The sequence below is a fragment of the Anarrhichthys ocellatus genome, unplaced genomic scaffold, assembly GCF_004355925.1.
Source record: "Anarrhichthys ocellatus isolate YVR2014 unplaced genomic scaffold, GSC_Weel_1.0 scaffold7, whole genome shotgun sequence".
NCBI lineage: Eukaryota > Metazoa > Chordata > Actinopteri > Perciformes > Anarhichadidae > Anarrhichthys > Anarrhichthys ocellatus.
This window is the reverse complement of record NW_022280037.1, coordinates 3,170,332-3,183,159: the sequence shown is the minus strand read 5'-3', so window position 1 is coordinate 3,183,159 and position 12,828 is coordinate 3,170,332. Positions and strand designations below refer to the sequence as shown.

At 41.8% G+C, this 12,828-nt stretch overlaps 2 protein-coding genes across 5 annotated transcripts in view; one reads left to right on the top strand and one right to left on the bottom strand.

The window, feature by feature from the left end:
- Positions 1-30: 30 nt before the first annotated feature.
- On the bottom strand, positions 31-2,362 carry erg28 (ergosterol biosynthesis 28 homolog). Its single transcript, XM_031847530.1, has 5 exons — positions 2,212-2,362; positions 1,849-2,003; positions 993-1,083; positions 785-903; positions 31-685 (listed from the first exon to the last, which is right to left on the bottom strand). Exons 2-5 carry the CDS (start codon positions 1,979-1,981, stop codon positions 597-599), a joined length of 432 nt encoding a protein of 143 aa, XP_031703390.1. The 5' UTR covers positions 1,982-2,003; positions 2,212-2,362; the 3' UTR covers positions 31-596.
- Positions 2,363-3,301: 939 nt separating this feature from the next.
- Positions 3,302-12,828, top strand: part of ttll5 (tubulin tyrosine ligase-like family, member 5) — a 43,242-nt gene continuing 33,715 nt past the window's right edge. For 3 of the 4 annotated variants that reach the window (XM_031847120.1, XM_031847119.1, XM_031847118.1), the window contains exons 1-11: positions 3,302-3,583; positions 5,345-5,451; positions 5,565-5,647; positions 6,456-6,562; positions 6,827-6,957; positions 7,088-7,170; positions 8,790-8,859; positions 8,947-9,031; positions 10,135-10,236; positions 10,337-10,428; positions 10,594-10,701. In XM_031847120.1, the coding sequence (XP_031702980.1) occupies positions 3,531-3,583; positions 5,345-5,451; positions 5,565-5,647; positions 6,456-6,562; positions 6,827-6,957; positions 7,088-7,170; positions 8,790-8,859; positions 8,947-9,031; positions 10,135-10,236; positions 10,337-10,428; positions 10,594-10,701 (1,021 nt within the window). In that variant the 5' untranslated portion in view covers positions 3,302-3,530. Of the gene's footprint in view, positions 3,584-5,344; positions 5,452-5,564; positions 5,648-6,455; positions 6,563-6,826; positions 6,958-7,087; positions 7,171-8,789; positions 8,860-8,946; positions 9,032-10,134; positions 10,237-10,336; positions 10,429-10,593; positions 10,702-12,828 lie in introns of those variants that run through there. The other variant, XM_031847121.1, reaches the window with a different exon arrangement.

The window sequence follows — 12,828 nt, the reverse complement described above, 5'->3', positions numbered from 1 at the left end:
CTTTAGCAGAAAACATCCAAAATCAAAACATTTCATTTTTTAAAGTTTTATAGGACAATAATTGTGCATGAATTGAAAGGGTGCACAAACATTTCACAGCACAGAACCAACAGCAAGAAGAACTGGTTAATAGGAATAGTAGACTTTGTAATTGCGAGCATAGTTGTTTACTATATAGTCAGCTGAGTTCTTTGTCAGATCAGGAATAAAAAAAATGTGTAGGAAGTGGTAGTCTGGAGAAATAAAACATCCTTAAAAAAAAATCTACACTGAATTAACCTTTGAGCTTGGAAACACATTAACTTCATGAGCATCCTTCAGGACTGACAGTTCAGATACTACAAAATGACCTAAATGAAACCTCCATGTATGACCCGACTTTCTGTAAAACCGTTTTTGATTGCTCTGTGAACTTTAAAATGTCAGTTAAAAAACATAAAATACAGCCCAGATGAAGTTGTACATAGTCTGTAGAAAGTGTTACATAAATCAATGTACAACCAGATGTCATTCTCTTCAAGGCAAGAAGCAGCACACTCGGACCGGTCCACTAGTGGTCATTATGGAGGTGGGAGGAAAATCAAAACCGCCAGGATTCAGTTACGCTTCTTGTGTCTTGCACCGACCTCCTCTTGTGACTCTGGGATACACTGGTATCCAATCAGCATTCCTACGATGGAGAAACCTAGAAGAGCACATGATGATGTTCAAATACCTTTAAAACCAAAGATTTGATCATTTAAGAGATAATGTCAACATATGTCCCATCATGGTCCACACTCACTTGCCACAATGAGAGGTGCCATGACCCCGATAGTCAGAGGAGCAGTTTTGTAAATGAAGGCTTCAGACAGGAAGTGGCCCAACGCCAGCACAAATGTCCACAAGGTGACGTGATACAGCCTGCAGGAGCCGGGAGGACACGCAGTAAGAACATACAGTATGAAGCCTGCCAACAGAAACGAGGTGCAGGAAGTGAGGAGCTGTCTTACGTTCTGTTCTGGATATCGATGGCACAGGAACAGCGGATGATCGACGACAGCAACGTCCAAATACCAAATGTTCGAGCTTGGAGACCATTCACTATAGGAGATGAGAAGTAAACAGAGAATCAGGAATGAGGGCCCATGATATAGGCTTCTGTATATCCTAGACTCATTTCATTGACACATTTTGGATAAACCCTGATCGGTTAATCGGCTGAGCGAATATGTGCTTGACACAAACACTGCCATCAGTATATGTTGGCAGATAAATAACAAGATGTTGTGATCAGGGTCATATAGAAACCTTGTCCCCTTTACATTGTCCACCAGAGAGCACTTACATGTTTATCTTTTTAACAGCGAAAATGTCCCATTTAGTAGTCAACATACCTTTAATTCTTTAACAACAATATTAAAGGTTTTCTTATGAAAAACATGCATTCCGGTAATGGTCCACTATTGACTATTCCATCAGATTTTTTCCTCAAAAATATTGATTTTGGCCCCTAAAATCAAGTGTTGGTGTGAAGATTGTTATTGATTTTTGACATAAATAAGATCTGATAGAGTTGCTTTTTTTCCAAACGGCATAGTATCGTATCTGACTACTTTGTTGGGATTTTGGTTATTCTAGTAGAGAGATATAAAGCCTGAATGTTGTATTAGCAGCTGGATTCAAATTTCAGATATTTCTTTTTATTCAATCCCATTTCATAAACGTGCATACATTTTTGATCACCAACTCTTCAACACTTGACAGCACCAACATCATGCTCAGATGAGTGAAAAATATGGCGACGTGACATTTAATGTTGTCAAGCTGTGTAGCATCCATCACGTTGCGTCAGCCTGGTTTGCTCACCAAACTCTGGTGCGCCTGTGTAGAGCTTCTCTGACAGAAAACTGTGATCTCTGAAACTCTGCACGGTGTTTCCCATCGCGATGACGGAGACCATCAACAACCAGCTCCGCAGCACGTTCAGAAAGCGACCCATGTTTTCTATCCGTGAGACGCACCTGTCAAAGGAAGTCAGTGTTGTTGTTTATCAATGCAGAATAATGTCATATGACAGACGAATGAACAGATGTCTGCTGTGTGTTCACAAACTGACACACCACAGGAAAAACAGAGATATTCAACAATAACTAACGTGACAATAGCAGGCTGACCACGACGTAACCTTAATGAACGAGCCTATTATGATAACAAAAATATTATATTTACCTGGTGGCCTCTACAAAACTACCACGTGGACATATATCCTGAGAGAAATGACTGAATATGAAACAATTAAGTGGGATTGAAGCCAACGGTGTTATGTTTTCAATAGTAAGTATTTTCCTCTTGGACTGAGGGGATGACCAATGACAGAGTTTAAGAAATGGCTCCATCCAGTCGTACCATTCATATGATTGGCCCAAACGAGCTTTCAGGTCCCGCCCACTTTCTTATCCAACCAATAGAAACCAGATAATTCGGTCACCTGTAGACTGCAGGCGAGGCTGCGTTCAAACAAAGAGTAAATATCGGACAGCAGAGTACTCTGTGGTGACTTGTGTCTTCGTTAAATCTGTTAAAGTAACGCTTGAGTAAGTACAACGTAAGGAACTGCTAAAGGTGTCACTGAGGTAAAAAAAAACATTCGAGTAACGTTAATACTACCATAATATCCGGAGAGGAAAACGTTAATACACTGGTTTGAGTATTACAGTTTTTAATTCAGTTTATAACGGATACTAATCAAGCAACATGCGCATCAATAGCAACATATTTGATTTATTTTTCGCATGTGATATCTTTTAAACACACAAAACCACATACATTATTATGCGCTTTTTTCGTTTGACACTCCCACGTCCCACCACTGGGTGGGTGCACAGAGATGCAATGCAAAATTTGGTCAGTTGGACAAATGTTTTTTTCCGCGACTGCGCATGCTCCGTGCTCTGTTGCTACACAGTTGTTGTAGTTACCAGGAAGATTAACCGCGATGATCAACTGGCCCTGCTGATAGCAGCTAGCTAGCAGTAAGCAGGATCTCAGAGATAAAGGCAAGTTTACGTTGGTGTGTACTTGTCTGGCATCGTAAAAACGTCTACTTAACTCTCAAACTAAGCAGACCAGAGTAGCTTCCCGTAACTAAAGTAATATGACAGTAACGTCAACCTTAATTTGTATTTAGCTAACGCTTGTTTGGCTGTCTATGGGCTCTCTGTCTGGGTTTAACTAACGTTAGTCGTAACGTCTTCTGTCCCCTGTAACGTCAATAATACTACATGTAGAGCTGTTCTCAGCTAACTTAGTGCTAAATGTGTAGCACTGTTTCAGGACTGAACGAATTTACATTATGTGTTACGAGCCGTTGTGACATGGTCATTGATAAAGCTACGATTTTGCATGAATGGGCTGACGTTTGTTTGAACTGAGTTGAACTATTTATGTTTTTGCAGTCGGAGGTGGTGAGCGTTAGGTGCCATGGTGAGACATAGACACTTGATGCCGAGAAGATCTCACCGGGCAGCTCGTCCTCTTTCACTGTGAAGATGCCTGCTGTGATCCGGGATAAGGAGGACTCGGAGTCCTCTTCAGAAGACGAGTAAGTATCAGCTCACAACACTGGTCTACTGTAGAGTCACATAATAGTTGGTGCCCGAGTGGTGTACTGCAGTCAGCATGCAAACTCACCTCAGAGTCACCTTAGTGTTGATAAGCCTTTAATTAAATAGCAGGTCTGTGCCAACTTTTACATTAAAACACAATGACTTTCTAAATCAGAATGTTTATTCTTGTGCTTTACATTAAACCTACCTATGTTGTTTCACTAGTGGGAGTACTTTCTCTTCCAAAACACGCTCCTCCCTAGATATGTTTGCATGTCTTTTATAACAGACAGTTGTAAACGGAGGTGGAGATGAGTAAGATAGTGTTCACAGTCTGTGCAGCTTGTGAACGATGCTGTCTGAATTACGCAGGTCGCCGGCAGTGCCAGTTAGGTTCTTAGCCTCCTGATCCTCCGATAAGACCTCAACTCAAGATTTCACTCCAAATACTAAAGTCTAAATGTAACACCATGCTAACCAAAAGCAATATCTTTTTGTCCCGCGGCTGTACCAAAGGCTTTGTCTTTCCAATTTACTATAGTTTATTGATTGTGTAATGTGATCTATGCAGGATTACAGGAGAGGCCCTGTTAAATAATTTATGCAAAGATACATTTAGACAAAATGCAACCTCCAGGAAGCTTTCATTTTACATAATTGATGAAAGATTGGCTGGTCGAGAGAGAAGAACGTCTAGCTCTAGATCATAGCAGCAACAGTTGTGACTATGTTAACCTGTCCCTGGTCAACTAATTCCGTCTTAAGCTATACTTAGTCATGGCGTTCTGAGAGCCACTGCGCCTGCTTTTAGGCTTTTCTCACACACTGCTACAGTAAAACACTTTGATTTAATGTTACAGAAATGTAGTATTTCCAGTACACCCTGTCTGATTTAAACTTATTACCAAACAAGCATCGCCTGCAAATTTGATTTAAATCTTCTGCTCACCTCTGACTTGAATGGCACTTTTTTTTTTGTTCATGGTAATTGATTTTAGTTTACATTAACGTAAATTTATGACAACAGACAACCTTAAATAATGCAAAGGACAACCAAGTGTTGCAAGCAAATACAGGAGGCACATATCACACATACAGACAAACACATCTATGTACAAGTACATGTACAATGTGGCATATTTAGCCAAATATTTTCAATTTAAATGGTCATGCTGTACTGAAATATTACTGTGGTGACAACGATTTGGCCTTTTGTCTTAGCCCTTCACATCTTGTATCTTAATACTCTTGAGTCTTGGTTTATGTTGAAAATAAAACACCTTTTTTAAGGGTGTGTAACAAAGCCACATCGGTGGAAAAGATATACACCACATTGTCTGACACGGGCAGCGATTGTTTACATGCCTCTCCACCGAAACAAGACCGGTCGTGCCTGATTGAGTTCTACTCCATCGTCGTGCTACCTTATCTTATTCTTCGCCCCTGATAAGCAGGCTGAGTCTGGTACTATCAGATAGTCTGCAGTTCGTCAAGGGTGTTTGTGAGTACAGTACATGGGTTTGTTTTCCCCCCAGAACCTCCTGAACATGTGTTTGGTTCTGTCTTTTTCTGCCTGACTGAAATAAACGGCAAACTACCCGTATAGGTTCGTTCACATCATCCGGAAGTGAACGCCATAGCACAGAAGTTTCTAGATTATCTTATTTTTGACAGTTCTGTGGGTCCCAGACTTTTTGGACATGTCGTAAATCTGCCTCTAACTGTGAGTGTGTGTCATCTAATTGTGTGTGCACCAGAGACCATCCCTGCATTGCCTGGAGTGGCCTCAGCAAGACCGTCCCAGTTCTCTTGTTTTTCCCCGAAGCTGCTGTTTCAAAAGATGGGAACATCTGCTCCACTGGAGGTACACCACAATATGTTGATACTACACAATGAGTATGAGAAAAGTGATGATAATATTGTTAAAATTTGGAGCCTCCAATGAGTTGGATACTAAGAATCTTTTGTTTACCATAGAGCGATATCATATGGCCTTCAAGATTGTGCGCACAGAGAGTCGCCTGGTACGAGGACTGCTCACCAATCATGGATTCCATGAGGTAATGTTCTGTGCAGGATCACGCTAATTTAAAGGATCAGCCTACATTTTTTTCCAAAAGGCTGTGTTTCTCAGCTGCACATGCTACTTATGTACCTCTCTGCTGTGTGGGATAAGAGATAGCAGGGCTGTTTTTATTTCCTTTGACTAATAATGCCGATGTCAAAGCCCTGGAATGCACCCACGGGAAAAAACCCCCAAATGACCTCAAGAGCATTAATCCCATTTTTCACGAGGGCACACAATCCCCGTTATTGCTCTTTCCAAGCAGTTACAATTAATTCCCTTTTTATATCATTTCAATGCTTCTTGACTCCCGCTAACCCATCATCAAAGGCAGACGAGTGTCTACCACAGCCGCGACAGAGCCAAACTCTAATACGCTTTTATTGCAAACATCTGGCTCTCCCCTAGACACCGAGCAGCCATTTGATTATGCTGCCTCCTAACGAATTGTTGGAATAAAACAAAACAAAACAGATAAAATAATGTCAGGGTGATGAAAATCTGTGAGTTGGCTTTCCCTTTTGGTGATCATTTCTGAAGAGCTGGCGGTGTTTCTCCAGGTTATTGGTGGAGTGTCTCAATGCTTCTTCGATTTAATTTAACTGAGCTGTCACATGTGATGGACATCAGAATATAATACTGCTGTCTGGAAACTCCACAGAGCATTTTCAGCATGTACAGCAATGGCTCGGTTTTATGCTCTTTTTAATGATCCTTTTGCAAATGTCATTTGCTTCGTGTGCACTGATGATTTGCTCCATCGTGTTAAGTGAGGTCAATCATTCTGTCTGTTCTTTTTTCAGGTTCACCCAAACAGCAATGACTTCAATCTCATGTGGACAGGATCTCACCTCAAGCCTTACTTACTACGCAGCCTGCAAGACTTCCAGAAGGTCAACCACTTCCCAAGGTAATAATAGAGTTCTCCAACGTACGAGTGTGTTGCCACTGTTTTCTGCGTTATAAATATCACCGCTGACTGAGCCATTCAAAGCCCGTCAGTTCAGGCCGTGTGTTTGCTGGCTTCCACTGCAAAGCGCATTTTGTTTTGGCCCGCTGCCTCTCTGAAAACACGAAATGAATCATACTGCAGAGGGCGATCCATTGCAGTTATGTATTGCATATATTTTGTGTTCTGTCAGTGTTTAAAACTGGAGGCTCTGCCTATTTCCAGGTCATATGAATTGACGCGCAAAGACCGTCTGTATAAAAACATCCAGCGGATGCAGCAGACTCACGGCTTCAAAAACTTCCATATCGTTCCTCAGACCTTTGTGCTTCCCTCTGAGTACCAGGAATTCTGCAGTAAGACGCGCCTTACATGATCTTTTTGTCAAAGTACACCTCTCTGTTTTCAGGCATTGCCCATTCTAAACGTTAAACATTTTGTTTTCTCTGTTTGAATCCCTCCTTGTCTTTCCTCCCTCAATCTCAGACTGTTTTGCAAAGGACAAGGGCCCCTGGATCATAAAACCAGTCGCATCTTCAAGAGGGCGAGGCATCTACTTGGTCAGCAATGTGAGTGATTTCGCTCTTGAATACTAGTTCCTGACCTTTTGGTCTGACTTCGTAAAAAGAGTAATTTATTCTCCCGATTCAATTCCTTGATTTAAAAGACTTTCTGGCTTTTCAAGACTGAACCCTCAAGCTCACACTTAGTTTTGTTTAACATAAATATGTTTTTTTCTTTTCTTTCTTATTAAATCTTATCCCTTAAAGGTACAGTGTGTAGCATTTTTGGGGATCTATTGGCAGAAATGGAAAATGATATTACTTAGAATGTTTTCTTTAGTGTATAATAATAAGAATTGTGTTTTCGTTCCCTTAGAATGAGCCGTTTACATCTACATTCACAGCGGGTCCTCAACATGGAACCGGCCGCCATGTTTCTTCAGTAGCCCAGAACGACAAACCAAACACCGACACTACATAAGACCGTTCACATTTTTGTGTCGGCTACTGCAGTTCTCCTACACATTGGCACACGGGAGACGTTTTTTTTTACGTGCCTTTTGTTTAAAAGAGTGTGTAAAACAGCGCTGAGCGTCAGTGACTGGAACAACACGTTCTCTAACATGCATGTAAAGCGTTGAGTTAAAGGAATACTTTGACATCTGGGTAAATTCACATATTGACTTTCTTGGTGATAGTGAGGTGAGAAGATTGATACCACTCACAAACCTGTAGGATAACTTTAAGGCTACGCAGAACCAGCAGATGTTAGCTTAGGTTAGCACAGACTGGAAACAACTAATTTTTTAGCTAACCTTAAATTTGAACACAGATTCATATTAATGACAGACCTAGTGGGAGATAACTGTAAGCATCCTGACTTAAAAAAAATACTGTGTGAACTGAAACAGTTGTCCAGATGTTATTTGTGTGTGTGTGGAGGGGTGTGCAGATACAGCTGTCTTTGAAATAAGTCTCAACCGGTGTTTCAGACATTAATAAGCTTTGTGGAGTAAATTACACTCTTCCAAGGCCCGGGCTGTTGGAGGAGCTCAACAAGGTTCTCACTCTTGGAAAACATATGCACAATCCTTCTTCTTCTCAGGCATTTTATGAAACAGTGGAAAGAATGTCAGAGTGATATTTGGAGAGAGGAAAGAAATACGGTCATTATTTTGGTTCAGGTTTTCTCTGAACTGTAGCCAGCACTGAGGTTACCCCACCCCCCCGCCTCCGTCCCATCTCTTCTCAACTTCACCACCTGCAACACATTTCAGCCTCATAAATGACCCTTCTCCCACCACCAGATTGTGTTTTTATAGGCTGTTAGAGAATGTTGACCTGCTACGGCCAGTGTCGCTGCAGTCTCTGACTCTTCTTGTTGATTCTTTGATGTTAATGGTTAACAGCAGTGTCACATCATCTATCTGGAATTCAGCGTTTAATGCTGTTGTATGTGATACGAAGTATGGAAATGTTATTCATGCTCTGCTGTTGAGAGATGTTGATTGAGTTTGTTAAGTCTCACTTCATCACTTTAGTAAATAAGTTGGTCAATTAATTTACCCTCCATACCAACCTCATCAACACTTTGAACATGTTAAGATGATTATGATCGACTGCCTTCATCTGCATCATCGTGTTAATGATATTGTCTTTTATCTCTTTCTGTTCATCATCTGCAGCCAAATCAGATTTTAATGGATGAGAACATCTTGGTGTCTCGCTATATTAATAACCCACTACTGATAGACGGTGAGTTCTTCTTCTTCTCCACTGACAGCCACGTCTTCATTTGTAAGTAATCGGTGTGAGTGACTCTACTTTTGGTTTGGTTTGCAGAGTTCAAGTTTGATGTGCGGTTGTATGTGTTGGTAACATCATACGATCCAGTCCTCATCTACATGTATGAGGAGGGCCTGGCGAGGTGAGCTGTGTGTGTTTTTTTTTTGCGTTGTTTGTGACATGATTTGGAAAATACGATCACCCGGCAATACGGTGGTCGCTGATATTCTTCGGGGCAAAATAACATTGTATGGCACAATTGATATTGTGCCACTTGTACTTATTTATAATACTTGTTTTGATCTTGTTTTTTTACTATGTCTCTTGTTTGCACTATCCTCTACTAATCCTGTAAATGTCCCCACTGCGGCACTAATAAAGGATTATTATTATCTTATCTTATCTTATCTTATTTAAGTGCTTTGCAAACTTCTTAAAGCTGTTGCCTCCATAATGGTTTGCTTCCTAGGTTTGATTTCTGACAAAATAAGTAACAAAACATATAAAACCTAATCTTTTGATAAAGCAAATTCAGTACTGAGACAAAACGAGTTTAAACGTTGGATTGTTGCTTAGACTCTGCCTGGTGCTCCGTCAGTGTCCAGAAGAGGGCAGCCTTCACTCTGCAGACCAACTGTTGTGTGGCATGCGCCATGGTGGTGACTTTGAAACAAAGCGCTCTATTGTTCCAGTTGTGCTCATCAAATGTTACTGATAGTGTCATCGTTCAAAGATCATATCTGTGCTATATTTATTGGATGTTCTTATTTAAAGCAAGGCTTATTTATTAATCCACAAAGCGGCTATTGTCAGGCACAGGTAGAGCAGGAGGAGTTAGATGATTTATAGAAGGAGCGGCTCTTCGCTTTGGTCTGATAGAGGTACGTGCTGGAAACAAAACGCGACCGCCCTCTTGTTTGCTGGCTTGATTATCAACTGTGGACAATAAATCGCGGCCAAATTCTGAATCCCACTTTTATCTCTTGACATTCCTTCAGGTTGTGTTGGTATTCAGGTACACTGTGCATGCCAAGGAATTCTCAGTATTGCACATGTGGCATCCACTCCTCTCAAACACTGCCAGGAGCTAATCTCTTCCTCCAAAGTGCCCCCATCATTCAGCGAAGTGTCAGCCTTATGAATGTAGTCATTATGGCGGATAGATATGTAGTGAAATTGTTGGATGACAGACGTTTTTTTTTCTTCTTCTTCTTTCTTGCACAAATACACTCTGTCTGTCTGCAGGTTTGCCACCGTCAAGTATGACCGGACTTCAAAGAACATTAAGAACACGTTCATGCATCTCACCAACTACAGCGTGAACAAAAAGAGCAGCGATTATGTCAGGTAACTTTCACCAGTGGATGCGGAGCTGTTACGGGCAGCTCGATTGACTCGTCTATTTGTTAGAACTTCAGCGTTTGAAGTGAAGTTTCCTTCCTTTCAGTTGCGATGACCCTGAAGTTGAGGATTATGGGAACAAGTGGAGTATGAGTGCAGTGTTGAGGTATTTGAAGCAGGAGGGGAAGGACACCACATGTGAGTCAAAGCTTCGTTTTATTCCCTTGCTCACCCTTTTCATGTTTATATGTCCATGCATGTTTTCCCCCCTTTAGATTCGAACAAAACGTGTCAATTAACCACAACATAAGAATCCTATGAGAGTGCTACAGAAAGTCATCTCTGTATTTTTGTCTATTCCAGTGCTGATGAGAAAGGTGGAGGACCTGATCGTCAAAGCAGTGTTGAGTGCTGAGCTTCAGATAGCCAACGCCTGCAAGATGTATGTTCCCCACAAAACAAACTGCTTTGGTAATCATTTCATATTTCTTCTTCAAATGTTTTTGACCTTACAGAGACTAAAGCAACCTAGTCCGCCAAAGTTGAACACGTTTACACCCGTGCTGATGAGCAGGGGTCGTCCTTCAATCAGAGGATCGGCGGTTGGATCCCCGGCTCCTCTAGTCCATGTCAATGTGTCCTTGGGCAAGACACTTAACCCCATATTGCTCCCGTAGGCTGTGCCTGCTGTGTGTGAATGGGTGTGAATGATTAGTTAGAGTTCTGATGGGCAGGTGGCACCTTGCATGGTGTAGACCCTGCCATCAGTGTATGAATGGGTGTGAATGGGAGAATGATGACATGTAGCGTTTGAGCGCTTTGAGTGGTCGGAAGACTAGAAAAGCGCTACGCAAGTACAAGTCCATTTACCATTTATCTAAACGTCAGCAGCTGGTTTGAAGGTGAAATACATCCAGGACAACAAAATGAAACTCGAAGAGAAGAATTGCAGCTTCAAAATAATTTCCTTTAAATGAATTTCCCTTTTTTTGCTCACAGTGCAGATACACTCACACACACACACACACACTACCCCACCCCTCACATTTCCTTTCAGTTTCATATTCATTGTCCAGCAGTTCCTCGATACTATTTCTACACTGAGCCGAGCTGAGGTTGTAGACAGTCATTCCTCAGTGTGGAGCCTTCCTGCCCGTTGCTGCCCTCTGACTGGCTGCTGGGCCGTGGAGGGCCTATTGACTGAGGCAAGAATTTGCTTCCTCCTCTCTGTTGCCATTCAGGTCTGCCTGTTTTAGGCTGACTGTTTTCTTGGCTGCTCCTGCCTAGCAATGGGCTCGTGTGAACTCCATTTTGGAGCCATTACCCATGTTAGTGTTGGCACTAATTGTCTGCGCTCTCTCTCTCTCTCTCTCTCTGTCTGGCAGTCTCTCTGAGAATTTGGGGTTTGAAAGCGAGCACGTTGGCCAAGCCTCCCTCAACACCGCTGTCTCTTTTTCCTCTTCTCTCGCTGTTTCTGTTTGTTTATGATTCTCCCTCTCCTGCTCACACTCTCTTTCACCTCTCAGATGTTAGAAAAATAAAGGAATTTGCAGTTGTGACAGGCTTCTGTAGACATAATAGCCCCCCTGATTGGTGGTTGTTTGGGCTGTATAGCAGCATGGACTCACACCATCAGACAGTCGCCTGCGTAAAGATGCTATCTGCACTCTGAGCATAACTGCTAGTTGGAAAGACCACATTAGCCCAGGGTGTGAATGTTGACCATGCAGGTATTTACGGGGAAATGTGGCTTACCATGCCGCAACCTGGCTCTCATGCACATGTGGTGGACACGAATAAACAACCAGATGACACATATTTGCTGGAATGGAAAAACAAGTTGGCCCTTCTCATTCATTCACTCATTCAGGTAAATCTGGAATCTTTGTTAATACACATCCCCATGCCCCAATCACAACAATGCTTTAAATGTTCAATGATAAGCTTACTGATGACACTACACTGTCTGGTGCCGTCTCTTGTGTCGTACATTGTGCAGCTATGGAAGCAGCAACAGATCATATTTCTAAATTAATATTCCCTCTTGATTTATTTTGACTCTGAGTCCACATTGAATGTGAAATGAAACCATGAACAACAACATCATTACCTTTAGCTTCGAGGGTGATCGAGGGTGTTAACATCCGCGTATGTTGAAATCCAATACGTAAGCCTATAGAGACCTGTATGGACATATATACTACAGCAATGTCACTGTGTGGCACGAAAGCAATTAGGTTCTACACCTTTTCTTCAGCTATATAATACACTGTGGTCTGCTGTGAACATGTCCATTACCCTACTTCAACCATATCAGTTTACTATTGAATTTAGTCAGATGGCCCCAAGCAAGTTAATTACAGCATTCATGGTTCTGTCTACAGGATTAAGTTTCCAAAGACAAGACACTGACGGTTCCAGAGGACCACCCTCGTCCTGTCTCTGTGCATCTGTTTCTCCCAGTGTGCTCATTGAGTATGTATGGACAGTACGAATATAGAGACATGCAGCAACCAGTGTAAAGCACGGGTTTTACAAACACACAGGTCTGTATAAGCTTATAATCAAACCCACCCAAACCACCAAGGAGTCATGTTC